Source organism: Scyliorhinus canicula, chromosome 6, assembly GCF_902713615.1.
Source record: "Scyliorhinus canicula chromosome 6, sScyCan1.1, whole genome shotgun sequence".
NCBI classification, from domain to species: domain Eukaryota; kingdom Metazoa; phylum Chordata; class Chondrichthyes; order Carcharhiniformes; family Scyliorhinidae; genus Scyliorhinus; species Scyliorhinus canicula.
In genome coordinates this window covers 160,082,258-160,104,950 of record NC_052151.1, presented here as the reverse complement: position 1 = coordinate 160,104,950, position 22,693 = coordinate 160,082,258, and the positions used below count along the sequence as shown (strand labels likewise).

The following is a 22,693-nucleotide window of genomic DNA, read 5'->3' as shown; positions in this document are numbered from 1 at the left end:
AGAACCCCGCTGATGTTACCTGTGAGAATGTCACAAAACCCTGAAGGATAACTTTAAATACTGGATTTTAGGGATTTTTTTTGGAATAATGTGAGGAACAATGTACAACCCAGTGAGGAACCAGACCAGTTGACGTGTAAACAATTAATAAAGAGTATTTACTAAAGTAAAAGAAAAGAATAAAAACACATGACAAAAGACTAATATATATTATGACATGTATTAACGAAACACAGTTTTATCTAAAGCTACCACTTGTTCCCAAAATATGCCTACGTTCCCTGAACTCACTGAGACACCCATTTTCCTGAACATCTAATTTTACTAACTCTATATAGATCAATTCCAGAATATCCTAAATTGCGTTAATGTAGACAAGTCCCCGAGGCCGGATGGGATCTATCCCAGGTTACTACAGGAGGCAAGGGGAGAAATAGCTGGGGCCTTAACAGATATCTTCACATCCTCTTTGACCACAAACGAGACTCCAGAGGACTGGAGAATAGCCAATGTTATTTCGTTGTTTAAGAAAGGAAGCAGGTACAAATTACAGACTGGTGAGCTTGACATCAGCGGTGGGAAGCTTTTGGAAAAGACACCGAGGGACTGTATGTATGCACGTTTGGAGGAAAATGGACTAGTTAGTGACAGGCAGCATGGTTTTGTACGGGCAAGGTCATGTCTCACCAACTTGATTGAACTTTTTGAAGAGGCAAAAAGAAAATTGATGAGGGAAGGGCTGTGGATGGAGTTTCTATAGAACAAAGAACAGTACAGCACAGGAACAGGACCTTCGGCCCTCCAAGCCTGCGGCGATCACGTGTCCTACCTAGACCATCTGCCTGTATCCTTCTATACCCCATTTGTTCATGTGTCTATCTAGATAAGTCTTAAAGGTCGTTAATATATCTGCCTCAACCACCTCACTTGGTAGTGCATTCCAGGCCACCACCACCCTTTGTGTAAACCACTTCCCCCCACATCTCTACTGAACCTTTTCCCCCCTCACATTTAACTTGTGCCCCCTTGTAATTGTCATTTCTGCCCTGGGAAAAAGCCTCTAACTGTTCACCCTGGGCGGGATTCACCCCTACCCGGTGGGGCGGGGGGTCCCGGCGTAGTGGAGTGGCGCCAACCACTCCGGCGTCGGGCCTCCCCAAAGGTGCGGAATTCTCTGCACCTTTAGGAGCCAAGCCCTCATATTGAGGGGCTAGGCCCATGCCGGAGCGGTTGGCACCACACCGACTGGCGCCCAAACCGGCTCCAGCGGCCTTTGACGCCCGCAGCCCGGCGCCGGGGCTGGCCGAAAGGCCTTCGCCGATTCGCGCATGCGCCGGTGCGTCAGCTGCCGCTGATGTCACCACCGGCGCATGCGCACTGGGGGATTCTCTTCCGCCTCCGCCATGGTGGAGGCCGTGGCAGCGGCGGAAGAAAAAGAGTGCCCCCACAGCACTGGCCCGCCCGCCGATCGCGGGCCTGGCCACCATGGGGGCACCCCCCGGGGTCCGATTGCCCTGCGCCCCCCCAGGACCCCGGGGGCCCGCTCGCGCCGCCGATCCTGCCGCCACCAGAGGTGGTTCAAACCACGGCGGTGGGAGAGGCCTCCCAGCGGCGGGACTTCGGCCCATCGCGGGCCGGAGAATCGACGCGGGGGCTCGCCGATCGGTTGGTGATGTTTCCCGCCCCGCCAATTCCCGGGTGACGGAGAATTTCTGCCACGGCGGGGGCGGGATTTTCGGCGGCCCAAAGCGATTCTCTGACCCTGTGGGGCGTTGGAGAATTTCGTCCCCTATCTATACCACTCATAATTTTATAAACTTCTATCAGGTAGCCTCTCGGCCTTCGTCTTTCTAGGGAGAACAATCCCAGTTTGGATTCAGTATTCCAAATGTGACCGAACCAATGTTCTATACAACTGTAACATAATTTTCGAGCTTTTATATTCGATACCCTGTCCTATGAAGTCAAGCATGCCTTATGCTTTCTTTACCACCATTTCCATCTGTGCTGCCATGTGTTCAGCTGCCCTATCTCCCTGTTCCTAGCCTTGCAAGCAGATGGCACGGGGAGAAATTCTGAGATTACTACCCTCGAGGTCCTGCTTTTTAATCTTGTACCTAACTCCCTAAATTGCCATTGCAGGACCTCGCTACTCTTTCTCCCTATTTCATTCGTGCCAATGTGGACAATAACCTCGGTCTGATTCCCCTCCCGTTTTAGGATGCTTTGTACCCGCTCAGAAATATCCAGGACTCTGGCACCAAGGAGTCAAACAATCTCTTTTGCTTCTCAGCTACAGAAGTGCCTATCTGTGCCCCTGACTATTGAATCCCCTACCACTATTGCTTTGCTATACGTTGTACCCCCCCATCTGTGCAGAAGGGCTAGCTGTGGTGTCTTTTCTCTGGCCACTGCTGCTGTCCCCTGATCGACCTTCCCCCTCATCTGTATCCAAATCGGCATACTTGTTAGCTAGGGGGACTGCCATGTCTGCCGACCTCATCTGCCGCTTATCCATCTATCAACCTGTACCTTGGGTGTGACCACATCTCTGTAGCTATTATCTGTAACAATTTCAGCTAATTGTGTGCTTCTCTGTACTTCCAGCTGCTGCTCTAACCGATGCATGCATTTGCAACTGAATGCACTTTCCACAGATGTAATTTTCAGGGACACTTGACATGCCCCAAATCATGCAGGAGTAGCAGACAATCGCACCAATTGACATCTCACCCCCTCTATTCGTTGTGATTAAAAATAAATATGTTAGCCCCTGAAATTAATGGGCGGACTCTCCGAGCCCGCCTTGGTCGGAGAATTGCTGGGGGCTCGGGAAAATGCCACCACGATGCTTCAGCGTCCATTGCGCCCTCGCGGTCACCGTGGCGCCAGTCGGAAGCCGCTGAAATAGGCCCCCGCGGTGGTTTTCCGCGGGCGACTGGCCCAACTCCCGCCAAATCCTGCCGGCATGGTGCCATCTGGTACCACCCGGCGGGAGGTCGCGGCCGCAGTGGCGCCCCGGTTGGAGGTGGGGGGATCTGACTCGAGGGGGAGAGCGGGGGAACCTCCACGGGGACAAGGCCCGCGTTTGGGGGCTTCCGATTGGCGAGTGGCCGTGATCTGGAGGGGTCCTACCTCCTTCCACGCGGTCTGCTGTAAGGTCCCCGACATGTTGCTTCGCGCCGGAGCAGAAATGGCAACCACGCGCATGCACCGGCACGGAGATGGCCAGCTCACGCATGCACGGACCTACGCCGGCCTGCAGGGCCACCTTTCGCCGCCAGAACAGCACGCAGCACTCCGGCGCCATGCTAGCCCCCTGAACACTGGTGAATTGCTGGGCCAGGAGGTGTGTACGCCGGCGTCAACACTTGGCTGGGATTTTGGAGAATCCCGGCCCATGTGTCTCCTGGTTATTACAGGTTGGTACTGATGAGACCATCAATTCACGCGACACGTGGTTAGAAGCGAACAGTGGTTTTAATCGTCTTACAACAGAGCCTTCCTGTGACAAGATGAACTCTTGATGAACTGGCAGGCAGGCTCACAACAGCAACCTTTATACTTCTGGTTATGGGAAGAGCCATGGGCGGAGCCAAGGGTGGAGCCCAGTACAAGCTCCTCATCTACCCCAATGGGTAGAGCCGCGCAACTACACATGATCTGATACAAGGAACAGGCTCAACACATGTTGTACAATACAGTGTGGCTTATTAGTGTTTATAATTCACCACAGGTACAAAATATAAAGTCCAGCTTGCTACTCTCTCGTAAATCTGAGAAGAAAAACAAACAAAACAACCTTACAAAATGTAACTCAGAATCTACTCTGGTGAGTCTTCCCAGACTGCACTCTGGTTTATTCCCGCTCAGCTCCGCTCCCGACATGAAGGACTACCTGACTTACCTACTACTCACCAATCAGCTCTCTCCCTTGTAGTCACCTGCAGCAGGACAAAGTCACTGATTGGAAATTTGAGAATGACAAGGGATGAAAAGCACCTCCTCCCACCCAGCCTCGAATTTCCACCTAGCTTCAAATTCCCTGCTTCCAAACTCACTCTTCGATGTGCCTCACTCTGGAAGTGTCTTCTCTGTATTACTGGGAGTGCGCAAAGCTCACTTTAGTAAGGCATTTCACAAGGTTCCACATGACAGACTGGTACAAAAATTAAAATCACATGGGAGTCAGGGTGGGCTGGCTAGATGGACACAGAACTGGCTTGGTTATAGAATAGAGAGTACTGGAAGAGTGTTTTTCTGAATGGAGATCTGTAGCTAGTGGTGTTCCACTGGGATCAGTGCTGGGACCTCTGTTGTTTGTCATATATATGTATAAATGATCTGAAGGAAAATGTGGATGGTCTGATTAGCAAGTTTGCGGATGACATGAAGATTGACGGAGCTGCTGATAGTGCCGAAGATTGTCAGAGGATATAACAGAATATATATAAATTTTAGACTTGGGCACAGGAATAGCAGATGGAGTTTAATCTGGACAAATATGAGATGATGCGTTTTGGAGGATCAAATCTTGGTATGAATTATACTGTAAATGGCAGAACCCTTAGGAATGTTAACATACAGAGGGATCTGAGCATGCAGGACCATAGTTCCCTAAAAGTGGCAACTCGGGTGACCAATGTGTTTAAGAAGGTATACGGCATGCTTGCCTTCATCAGCCGGCACATTGAGTACAGGACTTGGGAATTCATGTTGCAGCTGTATAAAACCTTGGTTAGGCTGCATTTGGAGTATTTTGTGCTGTTCTGGTCACCACATTATCAGAAGGATGTGGAAGCTCTGGAGAGAGTGCAAAGAAGGTTCACCGGGATGTTGCCTGGTCATGAGCGCGTTGGCTATGAGGAGAGGTTGAATAAACTAGGATTGTTTTCACTGGAAAGACAGAGGCTGAGGGGAGAACTGATAGAGGGCTACAAAATTATGAGAGGCATAGACAGGGTGGATCGTGAAAGGCTTTTTCCAAGGGTGAAAGGCGGCACAGGTTCAAGGTGAGAGGGGGAAAGTTTAACGGAGATGTGCGGGGTCGGTTTTTCATGCAGAGAGGGATGGGTGCCTGTAATGTGCTGCCAGAGGATGTGGTGGAAGCAGCACATTAGCAACATTTAAGAGGCATATGGGTGGATACATGAATAGGGAGGAAGTAGAGGGATATGGACCGAGTAAGGGCAGAAGGTTTTTTTTTTAGTGAGAGCACCATGATCTGCACAGGCTTGGAGGGCCAAAGGGCCTGTTCATGTGCTGTACTTTTCTTTGTTCTTTGTTCTTCTTTGTATTGGCTTATGCCTCCCTGACAGCCCAATGACGGATTTTGTTATGTTGACGGGACTCAGAGCCGCCGAAAGCAGGGGTGTGGGTCAGTGACCTGGCAGGATTCCTGAGGCTGGAGAAGATCAAGGTCACTCTGAAGGGGAGGGTAGAGTGGTTCACCCGCAGGTGGAAACCGTTTATTGATTTCTTCAAGGAGGATTGAAAGGTCAGCAAGGGGGTGGGGGTGGGAGGGGGGGCATGGCTGGGGTTGAGGTTGGTGGGGTGGGGGTGGGAGGGTGGAGAGTTGTGGTTGTTTGTTGGGTTGGTGTCATGTTCTTCTGATGTTCTTTTGATACTCAGTGGATTTATATTTTTGTCAAAGCTTTGAATACAAATATTTTTTAGAAAAAGGATACTTTGCTGACAAATTCATTACTAAAGATGGGAAAATGTAGGACTTTAGGACAGATTGAAGGCGAGCCGCCTTCACTGCAAGAAAACGCACCATGAGTGGGGGGGGGGGGTCTCCTGTTTTTGTTACAATCTTTGTTTACATTCCAGGAATTATTTCCTCTTGTACATGAAAATCTGTTATTGCACATTCTGCAAATACTGAGATGTCTCAAATCTATTGCCAAAGCTTTCCGTTGGTATAAGCATTCTTTGATTTCTGATTCCTCGTCAATAGTTCCCAATAAAGAAAAAAATCAAGGGAACCCAATGAAAATATTTTAAGTATTTATTTTATGCATTTTATTATGGGCTTAATTGAGTTTTATTTGATTCAGCAATTATCTTACTTTTTCCAACACTCTAGCATTCACCCCGCATCGCTAATTTTGCAGATACTTCACATATCATGTAATCACTACAGTGCAGAAGGAGGCCATGCTGCCCATTGAGTCTGCATCAACCCTGCACCCTACCTAGGCCCATGCCCCCACCCCATCCCATAACCCAGTAACCCTATCTGTAGCTAAATAAGACAGAAACGGTTTGAATGAGCTTTATATCAATTCATGTTATCATTACAAAGTACGAGTAATGAAAAATCATTGAGCACGGTAGCATTGTGGATAGCACAATTGCTTCACAGCTCCAGGGTCCCATGTTCGATTCCAGCTTGGGTCACTGTCTGTGCAGAGTCTGCACATCCTCCCCGTGTCTGCGTGGGTTTCTTCCGGGTGCTCCGGTTTCCTCCCACAAGATGTGCAGGTTAGGTGGATTGGCCATGCTAAATTGCCCTTAGTGTCGAAAATTGCCCTTAGTGTTAGGTGGGGTTACTGGTGTTGCTCGTTTTACTGGAGTGTATTAACACGCCTCCGTTTAAAGGCCGTGTGCTTAACACTACTATGGTTCTGTGTATGTAATTATGCTCAGGAGTCGCCAGGTGCCGTATTTAGACACCTCACAAGTATATCAAGGTCAGGTTCAAAGTAATAAATCTGTACACCGATTAGTAAGTCCAAACGATTGATATTTATTATGACAAATATAATAAATACACATGCATACGCTAAAGAGACTAACTTACTTCTAATACTAAACAACTAAAATACTTATCTAGACAGGAACAGGCAAGGTCAGGGAGCAAGGCCTTTGTCCCGTTCTTGGTCTGCAACTCTCAGGTACTTAAAGTTGTCAGGATCTAGCAAGGTCTGGATCACGTAGCGATCGTTGTATTGGCACTTACAGTTCGATGGCTGGTGGCTCAACGGCTGGTGATGGAACTGGAGTCAGGATGCGATGTAGCAGCAAAGCGGAGCCGGAGCAAAAGTAGCAGTCAGAGCCGGAGCCAAAGCAGACCGAACCATGTGCAGGGTCTACTTTTATAGGTCTTAGAGGTCCGTGCCCCCGTGGGGCGGGCCTTTTACCTGCCATGTATCGATTGGGCCTTTCCCAATCGATATCTTCCAAACCCCCCAATCTGAGGGTCGTTCCTCGATGGGTAGGGCGGTCCCTATGGTTCTTTGTGTTGGATACTGTGGTGCCGTTCTGTCTGGGCGTCTACTCAAAAGTATCCATTCATACTTAAATGTTTCTATTGTGCGGGGTCTGGATCTGGATCACCTCATTACTATGTAGATCTTGTTGCCATTTACACCTTTGGCTGAAACTCTGCACCTGGCCAAAAACTGGTTTCTGTACGTGCAGAATGCTAATTAGTCTCCTGCAAACTGCTTGTCCTTGCTAAGACTGTTTTCCCCTGCAGCCTTAGCAGTTCTCCATTTTGTAGCCCAGTGTCCATCTTAGGTGGCTACACTGGGTTATGGGGATAGGGTGGAGGTGTGGACCATGGGTAGGGTGCTCTTTCCAAGAGCCGGTGCAGACTCGATGGGCCGAAGGGCCTCCTTCTGCACTGTAAATTCTATGATATTCTGCTGATTCACTGCTGCCGATTTTGTATTGCCATTCAATACAAAGTTCACCCCGAAAAGCAAATTGCCTCAAGAAAAGTGAAAGGTCAAGTAAAAAACATGTATTTGAACTGCAGCTTAAATAAGTGACAGAGACACAGCTAGCCATAGCTTTAAATTCCTCCCTATTTTGTTCAAGGTGGAAATTTTGAAAATTTAAATCAGTGCACTGATTTCCGAGTCAGCCTTGATTCATACAAGCTCACATTTCCATCCGCAGATGGCAAAAGCAAATAGCCAGATTTCAGGAACTCTCTTAACATAAATAGGATAGTCAACATAAAATGATAATGAATTACAACATGTAAATCCAAACACATTTTGTTAATGTAAATCTCTAAAACTGAGTGATTATGATACATTTCAATATGACAATTTAAATGAATTCATTTTAAAACAAATGTAGATGGCTGTAGCTTTATGAGTAACTCAAAATTTGTGTGCTACAGGAACATTTAAATGTATATACAGCTTTGTGCTATGTTCTGCTCTGATGGCAGATGAGTGTGAATATTACGATTTGTCTTTACCAAAGGTCATATTACGCTAAAGTCAGTATAGCGTGTGTACCCTTAGAACCAAGAAATTGAAAACTCTGGAATCAGTGAGATTGAAAATTATCGACTGTCAAATGTTAAGATTGCTTGTTTTTCTTTTGGCTAGACTGAAATTGGCTTTATGTTTTGTCATTTGTTTTCAGTGACCCTTTGAGGTGAACAGCTCCTATCTCAAAGCTGCTGTTTCAATATATTATTGACTGAGCTTTGTGTGAGTTTGGTCTTTCTGCTAGAATTACTTGATATAGATCTTGGCTTGTGGGCAATTACCCAGGCAGCAAGTGGAGTTGCCGCACTCGGACCCATTTATTGTGCTGAAGATATAGAGCAGTGACTGGACTAAGTAAAGAGATGCATAGATCATTCTTATGTACAGATAGGCACAGTGGAACTAATATTTGTCTAAAATTTCAACATATGTCTGCTTGATGGACAGTGATATTTGCAAACTATAGTTTTTCCAATAGCCATATTTTTTAAATTTAAAAAACGTTATCTGAAGTTTTAAATGTAAATCACTTGCAATATTACTGTGCCGAATTTGAAGTAATAAATCTATAATGCAGGATCAAATTTACATTGAGGAAATCAGCAGACTTCAGCACTCATTAAAATAAGCACCAAGCCAAAATTATGCATTGATATATTTGCATTATTTTCCCATTGTTAATGTGACTGTAGTACAAACTTCTGTGACCAAAACAAAACCAATAATTAGTTTGGCTGATTACCACTCATGTTGAGACAACATTTTAATATTGGATTAAACCATATGAATCTCTTTGGATAATAGGCATGTTATAAAATTGGAGGAACTTGCTTCTGGTATTAGACAGCATTGATTTCCTGCCACATATCAACAGCTATTTTTGATATATCTTCAGAGATTTCTAACTACAGCAATGTTGCCATTGCATAAAGCCGACTGCTAGTAGATAAGTAAACAAAACAATTATGAGAGATTGTTCATTACTTGTATTAAAAATCCTGACATTTCCTTGCCTTTCTTTTAATTTCATTGTGAACTGAAAAGTCAGACTTTTTAATAAAAGTAACTAACAATCTCTCACAAAATCATTGAATTGCTGCAGCACATGAGATCATTTAACCCATTGTGACTACACCAGCTCTCCGACCAAACATCATGGCTTAGTGCTGTTGCTCATTTATCTTTATTAATAAGAATCACAAGACGCGAGTACGTTCCGTGTATTGGGCAAATGACCACACAACCAATATATTAGTTCAATTATTGTTTATTATTAAACATAGGCTTGGTTCTATGCGTAATAATCTATACGCTGCTATACATTAAACTGTATGTAACAACTTAAATGATGTTTACTTGACTTTCAAGTGACTGGTTCTGAGCAGGTTAGATGAGGCCTTTATCTGCGTCCCCCCGTGTGGCGGTTAGTAGTCTTCTGGTCCGTCTCGGCTGCGGCTCGTCCTTCAGCTAGCGATCGCAGGTCCTTGAACTTGGCTGGTCGAGGTGCTGCAGTTGGTGAGGCAGAGGCCGGTCCCAAAAGAGACAGAATATTGGTTGCGCAGTTCTTCTTATCCTCCAATGTTTCGCGCTCTTTTGGGTGATCCCAACTCGGGATCCAATGGATCGATAGGGTTTCGATCACCCTAATCGATTCTGGCCAATTAGGGGTGGGTAACTCAATGGCTGGGCGGATCCTAGCTGCTATTGTCCAAGACACGTAGGCACTGCCAAATAAGGTAAATAGGCGCCCCCGAGTTTGTTACTGCTGTTATGTTTCAATGTGTGTCCCATTATCCTGGGTAAATTGGCGATTGACCATTAGCAGGTGTGAGTTTCTGTACAGGTCTGGTTTTCCTCTGCACAATACACAGGGGTTGTGTATCGTCTGTGTCCCAACCTGACCACAATTTCCATTATCCTTTGCGGGAGGCCATTTTAGATGGCCACAGTGCCATTTCCCCTGCCTTTCCCCCATAAGCTTGCACATTATTTCTATTCAAGTAATCATCTAATACTCTCTTGAATGCTTCAATTGAACCTGCCTCCACCACAGTTCCAGGTTATGCATTCCGTATCCAAACCAATCATTTTGTGCGAACATTTTTTTCTCACATCACATTTGCTTCTTTTACAAACCACTTTAAATCTGCGCCCTCTTGTTCTTGATTCTTATATGAATGAGAATAGTTTCTCTAGATCTACTGTCCAGCCGTACTGTCCATGATTTTGACTATCTCTATCAAATCTCTTCTTAGCCTTCTCTCCAAGGAGACCAGTCCCAACCTCGCCAATCTATCCTCATTACTGAAGTTTCTCATCCCTGGAACCATTCTTGTAAACCTTACCTGCTCTCTGATGCATTTGCATCCTTCCTATAGTGTGGTGCCTCGAGCTCTACACAGTATTCCAGCTGAGGTCTAACTGTGCCTTGTATGAATTCAGCATAACCTCCTTGCTCTTGTACTCTATACCCCTAATAATAAAGCCCAGAATACTATGTGCTCTGTTAACTGCTCTCTCCACATGTCCTGTCACCGTCAATGATCTATGCACATACACATTCAGGTCCCTCTGCTCCTGCACTGCTTTCAGAATTTTACCCTTTTATTTTATATTGTCTCTCCATGTTCTTCCTCCAAAACAGCCTCCTTTGGGGCAGCACGGTAGCATGGTGGTTAGCATAAATGCTTCACAGCTCCAGGGTCCCAGGTTCGATTCCCGGCTGGGTCACTGTCTGTGCGGAGTCTGCACGTCCTCCCCGTGTGTGCGTGGGTTTCCTCCGGGTGCTCCGGTTTCCTCCCACAGTCCAAAGATGTGCGGGGTTAGGTGGATTGGCCATGCTAAATTGCCCGTAGTGTCCTAAAAAAAAGTAAGGTTAAGGGGGGGGTTGTTGGGTTATGGGTATAAGGTGGATACGTAGGTTTGAGTAGGGTGATCATTGCTCGGCACAACATCGAGGGCCGAAGGGCCTGTTCTGTGCTCTACTGTTCTATATTCTAAAACGCATCACCTCACACTTCTCCATTGAACTTCATCTGCCACCTATCTGTCCACTTCACCGACTTGTTTATATTCTTTTGAAGTTCTCAACTGTCCTCTTCACAGTTTACAATACTTGCAAGTTTTGTGTAATCCACAAACTTTGAAATTGTCCCCTGCACACTAAGATATACCTCATTAATATATAAGATCGTGAATACACGATTTATAAGAAAGGCAAGTTTCTGTTACTGAAACCTGGGGAACACCACCGCAAACCTTCCTCCGGCCTGAAAAATGTCAATTGACCCTTACTCTCTGCTTTCTATTATTCAGTTAATTTTGTATCCACGTTGCTACAGTCCCTTGTATTCTATGACCCACATCTGTTCTCACATGTCTGTGGTGTGGCATTGCATCGAATGCCTTCTGAAAGTCCACATCCACAGTTATCCTCATTGACCCTTTACGTTACCTACTGAAAAAACTCCAGCAATGTGAACATGATTTCCCCTTTAGAAATCTGTGCTGGGTCTTACTAATCAACCCACATTTTTCATGTCACTATTAATTCTATCCCAAATAGTTGCTTCCAGAAGCTTGCTCATGCCTGATGTTAAACTGACAGTTGGGGCTACACTTATAAACATAGTCGAGCAATGGCATTACATTTCCAATTTTCTCGTCTGCTGGCACTTCCCCTGAGTCAAGAGAAGACTGGAAAATCATGGCCAGAGCCCTTGCAATATCCATTCTCACTTCTTTCAATATCCTTGGATACATCTCACTTGGTCCTGGGGCTCTGTCAAGTTTTCTTACAATTTTCCTGTTCATTTATTCACCAAAAATCTGTTTTATGCAATGACAACATTATCGCAGTTGGGAATCTCTGAAGATATATAATAGAATCCCTACAGTGCAGAAGGAGGCCATTCAGCCCATTGAGTCAGCACCAACTCTCTGAAAGGGCACCCAACCCAAGCCCAGTCCCCCCCCCCCCAATCCCTTGTAACCTAACCTGCCATCTTTGGACACTAAGGAGCAATTGATCATGGTTAATTCACCTCACCTGCACATCTTTGGACTGTGGGAGGAAACTGGAGTGCCCGGAGGAAACCCACGCAGATATGAGAAGAATGTGCGAACTTCACACAGATAGTCACCCAAGGCCGGAATTGAACCCGGGTCTCTGGCGCTGTGAGGCATTAGTGCTAACCACTGTGCTACCATTACATGTGTGACAGGCAATCGATGCTGTCTAAGACCAGAAGCAGGTTCCTCCAATTTTATAACATACCTTTCGTCCAAAGAGATTAATGTGGTTTTCCCAATATTAAAACATTGTCCAAACATTTAAAAAAAAATTTTTTAAATAAATTTAGATTACCCAATTATTTTTTCCAATTAAGGGACAATTTAGCGTGGCCAATCCACCTACTCTGCACATTTTTGGGTTGTGGGGGCGAAACCCACGCAAACATGGGGAGAATGTGCAAACTCCACACGGACAGTGACCCAGAGCTGGGATCGAACCTGGGATCTCAGCGCCGTGAGGCAGCTGTGCTAACCACTAGGCCACCGTGCTGCCCTTACATTGTCCAAACATAACTGGTAATCAGCTAAATTACTTTTTGATTTTGATTTGGTTACAAGAAAGTTATACTACAATCCATATTTATAATGGAAAAGTTACGAACCTAGCCACCTAAACATCATTCTTCCTCCCTTCTTTTCTCTGACTCTCCTGCAGGATGGACCCTGTAGATCTCTTGGCTGACACAAATTCTGCCCCTTATGTGCCTAATGGAACTCTCATAAGCTGAGAGGTAGTGTGGGGTGAGTTCCATCAAGAATTGAGTGAAAGTCCCAGATCTGCATTTGAGAAAGCCATTTGACCCCTGGAGGGTGATTACCTTCCTGAAATAAATGATTTCTCCCATTGGAGCTTTGTATTTTTGGCGCTGCCCAGGCCTCTGAAGCCCACCACAGGATTGGTGAGGAACCACTCCAGTTTTGCTGCCATCACTCTGTCCTGATGAGCACAGGCCAACCATCCCTGTCATGGTAATGACTTTATCACCACAATATCACAGTAATTTGGGTTGGTCTCTATACTTATGTTTTTAAGTGGATGGGGTCCGATGTGACAATACTTCAGCTGCCATTCATGGATTCCCACATTCTATGATTAAGAATTCCATTTGTCTGGCTGCCCTTCTCTTTCGGAAGTTAAGAAAATCAAGATATTCCAACTCCTGTGTCAACTGCTCGGGTGTTGCATTGTGTATTGCAATTATTGCCCACCCCTAGTTGCCCTTCAGAAGATGGTGGTGAGTTGCCTTCTTGAACAGCTGTAGTCCCTGAGGTGTAGGTACACCCACTGTGTTGTTAGTGAAAGATTTCCTGGATTTTGACCCAGCGATAGTGAAGGAACGGCGATATATTCCCAAGTCAGGATGGTGAGTGAATTGGAGGGGAACCTCCAGGTGGTGGGTTTCCCCTCCAGGTGGTGGGGTTTCATTTCATTTTATTTCCCAGGTATTTGCTACTCTTGTCCTTCTAGATGGTAGTGGTTGTGCGTTTGGAAGGTGTTCTCTAAGAAACTTTGACGAGTTCCTGCAGTGCATCTTGTAGATGGTACACACGGTTGCCATTGTTCGTCGGTGGTGTAAGGATTGGATGTGTCTGGACGGGGGAGCAATCAAATGGGCTGCTTTGTTCTGGATGGTGTCGAATTTCTTGTGTGTTGTTGGAGTTGCACTCATCCAGACAAGTGGAGAGTATTCCATCCTGACTTGTGCCTTGTAGATGGTAGACAGGCTTTGAGATGGTCAGGAGGTGAGTTACTTGCCGAAGGATTCCTAACATTTGACCTGCTCTGGTCACCACTGTATTAATATGGCTCGTCCAGTTCAGTTTCTGATCAATGGATGTTGCCACAGGTGCAGTATTTTGTCCAGGTTATAGTTTGGTTGTTGCTCATTATACTGAGGGAGTTTAACAGATAGCTCAAACCAAATTTTCATTTCAACTGGGCATAGAAATTCAACATTCCCCAGGTGTAAGAAAGATGACAAGTGTCAAGAGGCCCAGTACATCAGATCTCCATGCCAGAACACTGTGCTGCCATTGCCTGGCTCTTTCACATTTGATGTAGGCCCTGTACAAGTTATATAATAAGGTGATGGGAAGGTGTTCCCAGCCAAACAGCCTACTCTTTGCTTGGCTTGTGTTGGAGCCTATGGTTGGGCCCCATGGATAGGTGAGTCAGGGTTCGGCGAGGCAGAAGTAGCTGGGGTCTCTGCTGGACTCGTGGGAAAATCTGAAGTTTTTTGCTGACAAATGAAATTTGCTTTGCAAACCACCATCACAACCCATCTGAAAGCCTGGAGACCGGCTGGCTGTTGTTCTCCAGCAACAGCTGGTGACCAGGAGAACAGCTGATTTCTTCTAAATTTATTGCAGAAGGTCAAAGAGATGAATAACACCAAGCATGTGTCTGGGCCATAGAGAGCCCGTCTGGAGCTCTATCAGATCACCATGGCAAAAAATGGATTCTGAAGCCCAGGACAAATCCTATCTATATGCAACATTATGAAACTTGTTGGCGTAGGCTCCAACATAAATATATCAGTTGGATGCCTGAGTATGACTTTAAAACATATATAGAAATTTGTAGGTACAAGTGTGGGACTATAATTTGCACATTATGAAGACTGATACCTGAGGCATATACCAGAGCAGACACTGAACAATATCTCTTTAAATAGTCATTACATCATATAATTTCAATTACAAATATAATTTCACAACCTATATTCTGCTGTAAAAATATCAATAAAGCATTTTATTTTCCAAAATTGTTTGTACCATTAGTCAAAATGCACACTGAAAGTCACCTTGGTCACTGAATTCAATTAATTTACCATGGCCTGTCCACTTTCTCACCATATTCCTCTCAAAAAATGCCAGGAATCCAGCTTCCTACCTCTCTTTTTAAAAATAAATTTAGAGTGCCCAATTCATTTTTTCCAAATAAGGGACAATTTAGCGTGGTGGGGGCGAAACCCACGCAAACACGGGGAGAATGTGCAAACTCCACACGGACAGTGACCCAGGGCCGGGATCGAATCTGGGACCTCGGAGCCGTGAGGTAGCAGTGCTAACCACTGCCCCACCGTGCTGCCCCTTCCTATTAAGTATAGTGGCATCGTGATGGTAACTGACTGCCAGATACTGAGTGAAATGCTGGTCAGTGTAGTTAGTCAATGTGGTACTAAATGGCACAAAGCTGTCGACCCTAGATTTCATCCTTTGAATGGATTTTTATTTTGGTCACAACCGGGACAACACCAGTTTACCTGGGCAGGTATGGGGGAGAGGATCAGCTAATATTCCTATGGATAATCACTGAATCATCCACTCTAAATACTGTGTCATGTGAATGTGTGTTAGGTGAGCACAGTATCAACTGTAACAAACTCCTTTGCTAATTAGCCAAACTATACTATACCTATATTACCTATACTGACTGTCTGGATTCAGGTGTGAAGAATGGTACTCAGCTCAGATATTTGAATGCTGCCAATATATAGAACATATAGTGCAGATGGAGGCCATTCGGCCCATCGAGTCTGCACCGACCCACTTAAGCCCTCATTTCCATTCTATCTCCGTAACGCAATATAACCCCTCCCCCCCCCTCCCCCTCCCCCCGCCCCAACCTTTTTGGTCACTCAGGGCAATTTATCATGGCCAATCCACCTAACCTGCACGTCTTTGGACTGTGGGAGGAAACTCACGCAGACATAGGGAGAACGTGCAGACTCCGCACAGACAGTGACCCGGCAAAGAATCAAACCTGGGATCCTGGTGCTGTGAAGCCACAGTGCTATCCACTTGTGCTACCGTGCTGCCCAATATCTGCATTATCGCAGCCCGATAAGGCTAGCCACTTTCAGAGGCCAAGGGAGAAAAGTGGGCAAATTCAATTCCAAATCATGTGAATTGAAAATGGTGGAATGAACTAAGTTTGTGCTTTGTCAGCAAGATTACAAAACGATTATAAAATATGAGATGTTTTACAAACAAAATCACTTTTGTTTTACAGACTAAGACTGGGATAGCACGTCTTTTTGATGAGGAGTCTGAGAATGCCTATGACATCCGATTAAAGCTATCAAAAGATGTTCTAACAATTCAAAAGCAAGATGTCGTTTGTGTCAGCGAAAGTGATTCTGATTCAAATGTAAGTAGTTTATTTTAATGCAAGATGCTTTGAAACTATATTTGTCGTCAAATGGGGAAATAAGGACTGGTCCAAATGTTTAAGTACCAGCCTTTCCTCTCTGATCTGGGGTTTTATTCCAACCCAGACAAATGGAATATATCTCCCTCGGTCTGCTGCCTTAGGAACCAATATGACATTAATTTGAGCAATATCAATCCAGTTTGTAGTGATCACTGACTAATATTAATCAGCACTAAATTTCGAGCCCAGTCATATGAAACAAAGGATAGATATGGGTGCAAGAAAAAGGAAAGTGTCACACTGGTGAAATAGATTCTGCTTCTCTGACATTTTTTAGGAGTGGAGTGAAAACTTTACTCGGTGCCTAATTGGCTAGACCTGATTTAGGAGTACTGGGTACTCAAGATGGATGCCTAAAATTCAACCAGTTTCACATTCCATCTCCTTCAGCTTGAGTAAAATAAACCATAAATCATCAGCTGAAACATTATCTACCGCTGAATGTATATATTCTATGTATTTTTTGCAGCTTCTTTCTTGGTCTCAACAATATTAATGTTAAGAATTAAAGAAACTGATTTCTGTTATATTCATTGGATAAAGGAGCTTAGAGATCGTAGACCTAATTAATATAATGGAAATGAGCATTTCAAACTGAAATGAATGAGAGTTATGATTTGACACAAGGGGCAGATATTCTCTGTTCATTATTTGCAGCAAAATTGTCAACATGATTACACACAATATTTTTAGAATTTCATTACAAGTGCTGAGCTGCTAAAGCCTCCCCTATCTGGAGCCTTTTTAAAGCAAGCAGACAACAAGAAAGCTATTGTTCTTTTTTTTCCCTTTTTAAAAAAAATTGAGAGTATCCAATAATTTTTTCCAATTAAGGGGCAATTTAACGTGGCCAATCCACCTAACTTGCACACCTTTGGGTTGTGGGGGTGAAACCCACGCAGACACGGGGAGAAAGTGCAAACTCCACACGGACAGTGACCCAGGGCTGGGATTCGAACCCAGGTGGGTCCTCAGCACCTTAGGCAGCAATGCAGAAAGCTATTATTTATAGTTACAGTTGTTCTGGCAAAAGGACTCAGGGCACCAGGATTACTTTTACTGAAATTTTAACATTTTGTATCAAAGGATTTACAAAACACAATAGTACCAACACGTCTCAGAAAAATACAAGAAACAATAGTAACAGGAACCCCACTAACAGAACTGCCACCCAGAACAATTCTCCTCTCACTTACCTCCTCTCCCCCCCCCCCCCCACTAATAGCTAACAGTGACCAGCAGATCTTTAAAGTGCAAAAAAATAATGACTGCCATCTATGATAGAACCCAACAATTGACCCCCTCACTACAAACTTGGCCTTCCTAAAGTACAAAAGTTCCATCAAATCACCCAGCCTTGTTTCAGCACTGGGTGGCGTCGCCAGGCCAACAGAGATACGAATGCCAGTGCATCCACCCCCTTCCTCAACTCTGTTTGGTCCGACATCCCAAATACAGCGACTAACAAACAGAGCTCTTAAGTCAATATTCAGGATGCCGATATGGTGTGGAAAAAGGGCCCCCAAAAGCCCACCAGCTTGGGACAGGACCAGAACATGTGCATATGGTGAGCAGGCCCTCTCAAGCACCGCTCATACTTATCTTCAACTCCCTCAAAAAAATTGACTCATCCAGGCCCTGGTGAGTTGAGCCCTAGCACCCACCACCTTTAGCTATATCAAGGTCACGCAGGATGATGGAGCATTCACCCTACGAAAGGACTCACTCCACACCTCCTCCTCCAAAGTGGGTCCTAGCTCCTCCTCCTACCCGGCTTCTCCTCATCAACCGAAAACAGCTCTTCCCCAATGATCCACCCATATATCCCAGATGTGCCTAATTCCTCCGACCCTGCACACGAGAGTATCCTTTCCACCAAGATTGATGGCGGTTCTTCCAGGAAAGCTAGAACTGCCCGCTGAACAAAGTCCCACACCTGGAAATATCTGAGTCTATCCGATCCCCCAAGCTCCGCTTTCTCCTTCAACTCCTCCCAACTCGCATACCGTCCCTCCAGAAACAAATCCCTCACCCTCTCCAGCCTCTTGTCTTTCCAGCCCCTGAATGTAACATCCAATTTTGCCGGCTCAAATAAGTGGTTCCTACAGATTAGGGCCCACCTTGACATCATGCTCAAATTAAAAGGCTGACAGAGTTGCGGCAATATTTTCAACGTGGAGACAACCAACAGATTCACAGAATATTTTGCTGGTGTAAACGGCAGAGATGCCATCACCAGGTCCTCCAGACCCATCGCTCTACATGGCCCTGACTCCACCTGTACCCAACTCACGTCCTAATCCTCAATCTACCACAACCCCTTCTTCGCATTGCCTGCCAGTAATAATACAATAAATTGGGTAGCGTCACCCCCCCCCCACCTGCCTTTCCATCAGTAGGACTGTTTCCAAATCCGAGGTGTTCTCCCCATTTGGAGCAGCAAAGTCGCATTGTGGATAGCACAATTGCTTCACAGCTCCAGGGTCCCAGGTTCGATTCGGCTTGGGTCACTGTCTGTGCGGAGTCTGCATATCCTCCTCGTGTGTGCGTGGGTTTCCTCTGGGTGCTCCGGTTTCTTCCCACAGTCCAAAGATGTGCAGGTTAGGTGGATTGGCCATGATAAATTGCCCTTAGTGTCCAAAATTGCCCTTAATGTTGGGTGGGGTTACTGGGTTATGGGGATCGGGTGGAGGTATTGACCTTGGGTAGGGTGCTCTTTCCAAGAGCCGGTGCATACTCGATGGGCCGAGTGGCTTCCTTCTGCACTGTAAATTCTATGATGATATGAAGCTCGTTATGAGCCACTCCATCTCCCAAAAAAATGGCTTTGGCAGAAAAACTGGGAGGTGTTGAAATAAGAGCGCAAATTGCGGCAAAATGGTCATCCCCAGACGGAATGGCAATCCCCCCAACCCAGCACCTCCCCTCAGAGGGCTAATCACAAAATATTCACTCTTCCCAACGTTCAGTTTATATCCTGAAAAGGAACTGAACCTCTGCAATATCCCCATTTTCTCCCCCATAACTGGCCATGGATTCCTAACATACAGTAAAAGGTTGTCCGTGGATGAGGACACCCTGTGCTCTACTCCACCCCTCACAATTCCCTCCACTTTTCTGAGGTCCTCAAAGCAATCGCCAATGGTTCGATCGCCAACACGGACAACAGCAGAGACATAGGGCATCCCTGTCTCATCCCCCTGTGCAGCCTAGCTGACACCAAATTCATGCTGGTCGTTCAAACACTAGCAGCCTGGACCTACGATGTAAACCCAGGACCTATCCCAAACCTCTCCATTACTGAGAACAAGTAGCTCCATTTGGTGCACCAGAATTGATAGGATGATTAATTCCTGACTAAATAATGTGTCAGGCAGGGTAGATCATGTAAGCAGTTGGTCAACTTGGGTCAGTACTTAGTGAGATCACTGCTGGACTTCCACCTTAAAGGGAAGAAACACTAGCCTGAATGGTAGCCTTGTGCTAATCAATCAGAGACTGATATTGATGACAGTTCTGTTACATTTATGAAGCATCTTCTTGTCTGAATGGCACTGGAGAGAGGTGCTGAGAATTAATGGGGAAAAAATTAGAACAGCAGCTCACACGAGTCCTCTGGCGCTGCTAATGATGAGGACTAATAACTGTAGAGAAAGATTAGTGTCCTTGTCATGTGAGAGTAAAATGAATAAGTGCAGAGAGAAAGGAAAAGGAAAGAGGATTCACCTTTGATGAAGCCGATTAATCAAGCTGGTTGACTTCTATCTCTGGAACTCAGGAAGTTCTGTGCCCTGTTGTTTTTAAGGCAGTATTTCTTGGTAGGCTTTTCTTGCCCTGTAATTTGGACAGCGGTGGCGAAGATAAATGTGGCACTAACAAAGCTGATTTATGTCTCAGTGAGCAGCTGGAAATGGCAATAGCAGAGAGGGAGGCGAGTGAAATGTCAGGGCAGTTCTCATCTTAGTTGCTACTGTCTAAGTGAAGAATCTTACAGCAGGCCTGATCGCTCTGTCCTCTCTGATGGCTAATTTTCATGGGAAAGCAGGCTGAGAACAAAACCATGTTCTGCTCTTATTTTGTTTGGCTGATCATGACCTTTGGTCTCAAATAAGTGCGAAAAATATAACCCTGTAGTTAATGAAGACCAAGATTGGCACGTTATATCTCGGGATCATGCCGCGTGAATTTGAAGAAAATCTAACTGACAAGTAAAATGGAGCAACTTGTGCTGTAATTGTAGAAAATGAACAATTTTGAGTCCATCAAATAAACAAAACTATTGCAGTTAATAGTTAGATTGTTTTTGTTGTTTTAGCTTAACAGAGCATAACCACCATAATATCTATGGTTCTTATTTTTTTCTGAGGAACGTTGACAGTCGAGATAGAATTTACAAGAAAACAAAGTAGTCTGCTTATATATTATGGGCAATCATGGATTACCACCACACGCCTATTCCCTTATATCATATATGTCAAACTCAAGGCCCGCGGGCCAAATCCGGCCCGCGGTGGAATTATCTTTGGCCCGCGAGATAATATCTAATTACTTTTTTTTTAATTTTAATTTTTTTTTTTAAATTTAGATTAGCCAATAATTTTTTCCAATTAAGGGGCAATTTAGCGTGGCCAATCCACCTACTCTGCACATTTTTGGGTTGTGGGGGCGAAACCCACGCAGACACGGGGAGAATGTGCAAACTCCACACGGACAGTGACCCAGAGCCAGGATCGAACCTGGGACCTCAGCGCCGTGAGGCGGTTGTGCTAACCACTAGGCCACCGTGCTGCCCTAATAATATCTAATTACTATTAAAGCTGGCCCCAGCAATTGAAGCGCCTATGGCGTATGATAATGCTGATGCCGAGTTTATTCAGGTATAGTGTGAATCACAAAGTGTTGGCCTGTGGAAAAATGTTTTCATTAGAAATTACTCTGGAAAAGCTCCAGATAAAGCAATAAGAAATAAATGCAACTAATTTTTTTATTTATTTAATATTTAATGTTGTTTTTATAGGCAATAACCTAAGCTTTATTAGTTCCAGGTTCAATAAGTTCATTTCAATAAGTTTTGCAAAAAAACATTGAACCAGTCCGGCCCTCGACTTGTCCCGATTTTTAAATTTTGGCCCATGGTGTATTTGAGTTTGACACCCCTGCCTTATATGAATATGCAGCCGCACCTTTCTCACCTGACTTTCTGACTCGAGCCAGATGAGAGTAATGCAGCACAACTGTCCAGGCAGCCTCTCATTGAGTGCCCAGCAGTCAGATGAAAGGAAGACATGCCTCCTTTTTCACAGTAAGAAATCTTACAACATCAAGTTAAAGTCCAACAGGTTTATTTGGAATCACTAGCTTTCGAAGTGTAGCTCCTTGAGTGTCCTTTTCGTGTCACTAGCTGCTGTAAAGTGTGTATGTTTAAAGGTGCCACTACTTAAGAAGCCAGGGGAAGATAAGTCAAGGTAAGATAGTAGGATGAGGATGGGCACTGCAAGGGGGCGGGGTGTAGGATGATAGGATGGTCATGAGGGTGGGAGGTAGGATGGCCAGGGGGGATAGGATGGTCAGTGGGGGGGAGGGGGTTGGGTTGACAATTGGGGTGGGGTTGGTTGGGAGATCGGGAGTAGGTCAGTACGGATATCCAGTGGGGTGGAGGTCTGTCAGAGGGTGTAGTCGGGGTTGTGGTAATCTGGTAAAGTGAGGGATAGCGGGGCAGGTGGGGGAGATCTCAGGGTTGTTTGAGATATTTGGAAGTTTCAGGGAGTAGTTGGGGGGGAGCCGGGAAGGCATTTGAGGCGGTGGGAAATAATTTAGGGTGGTGGGGGATGGTCAGGAGGGTAGACGTGGATGGGGGACCGGATGGTTAGAGATGGGGTAGTCGGATGGTCAGGATGGTATTCGGGATGGGGGGAGGTGGGAGTGGTTGGGGAATGTGGAGGATAGTTGAGAGTCTGTTATAGTCGGGGATGGGAGAGGTGGTCCAGGGGGGTACCATGAAGGTGGGGGTTGGCGGATGTTGGATGGGTCCCAGTGCAGGATAATTGCCCAACTGAAGTTTGAAATTCCCACACCACATTGTTACAGTCGGGATGGGAGAAGTGTGTGTCATAATATCCACTCATGTATATAATGTGGTGCAGACAGGCAGTGATTGACTTACAGGACG

The 22,693-nt window shown here is 45.4% G+C and overlaps 1 protein-coding gene across 6 annotated transcripts in view; it reads left to right on the top strand.

Moving 5' to 3' along the window:
* Nucleotides 1-22,693, top strand: part of sntg2 (syntrophin, gamma 2) — a 1,464,242-nt gene that overhangs the window by 1,096,272 nt on the left and 345,277 nt on the right. For 5 of the 6 annotated variants that reach the window (XM_038800365.1, XM_038800367.1, XM_038800366.1 and 2 more), the window contains one exon: nucleotides 16,324-16,461. In XM_038800365.1, coding sequence (XP_038656293.1) covers nucleotides 16,324-16,461 — 138 coding nt within the window. Of the gene's footprint in view, nucleotides 1-16,322; nucleotides 16,462-22,693 lie in introns of those variants that run through there. The other variant, XM_038800370.1, reaches the window with a different exon arrangement.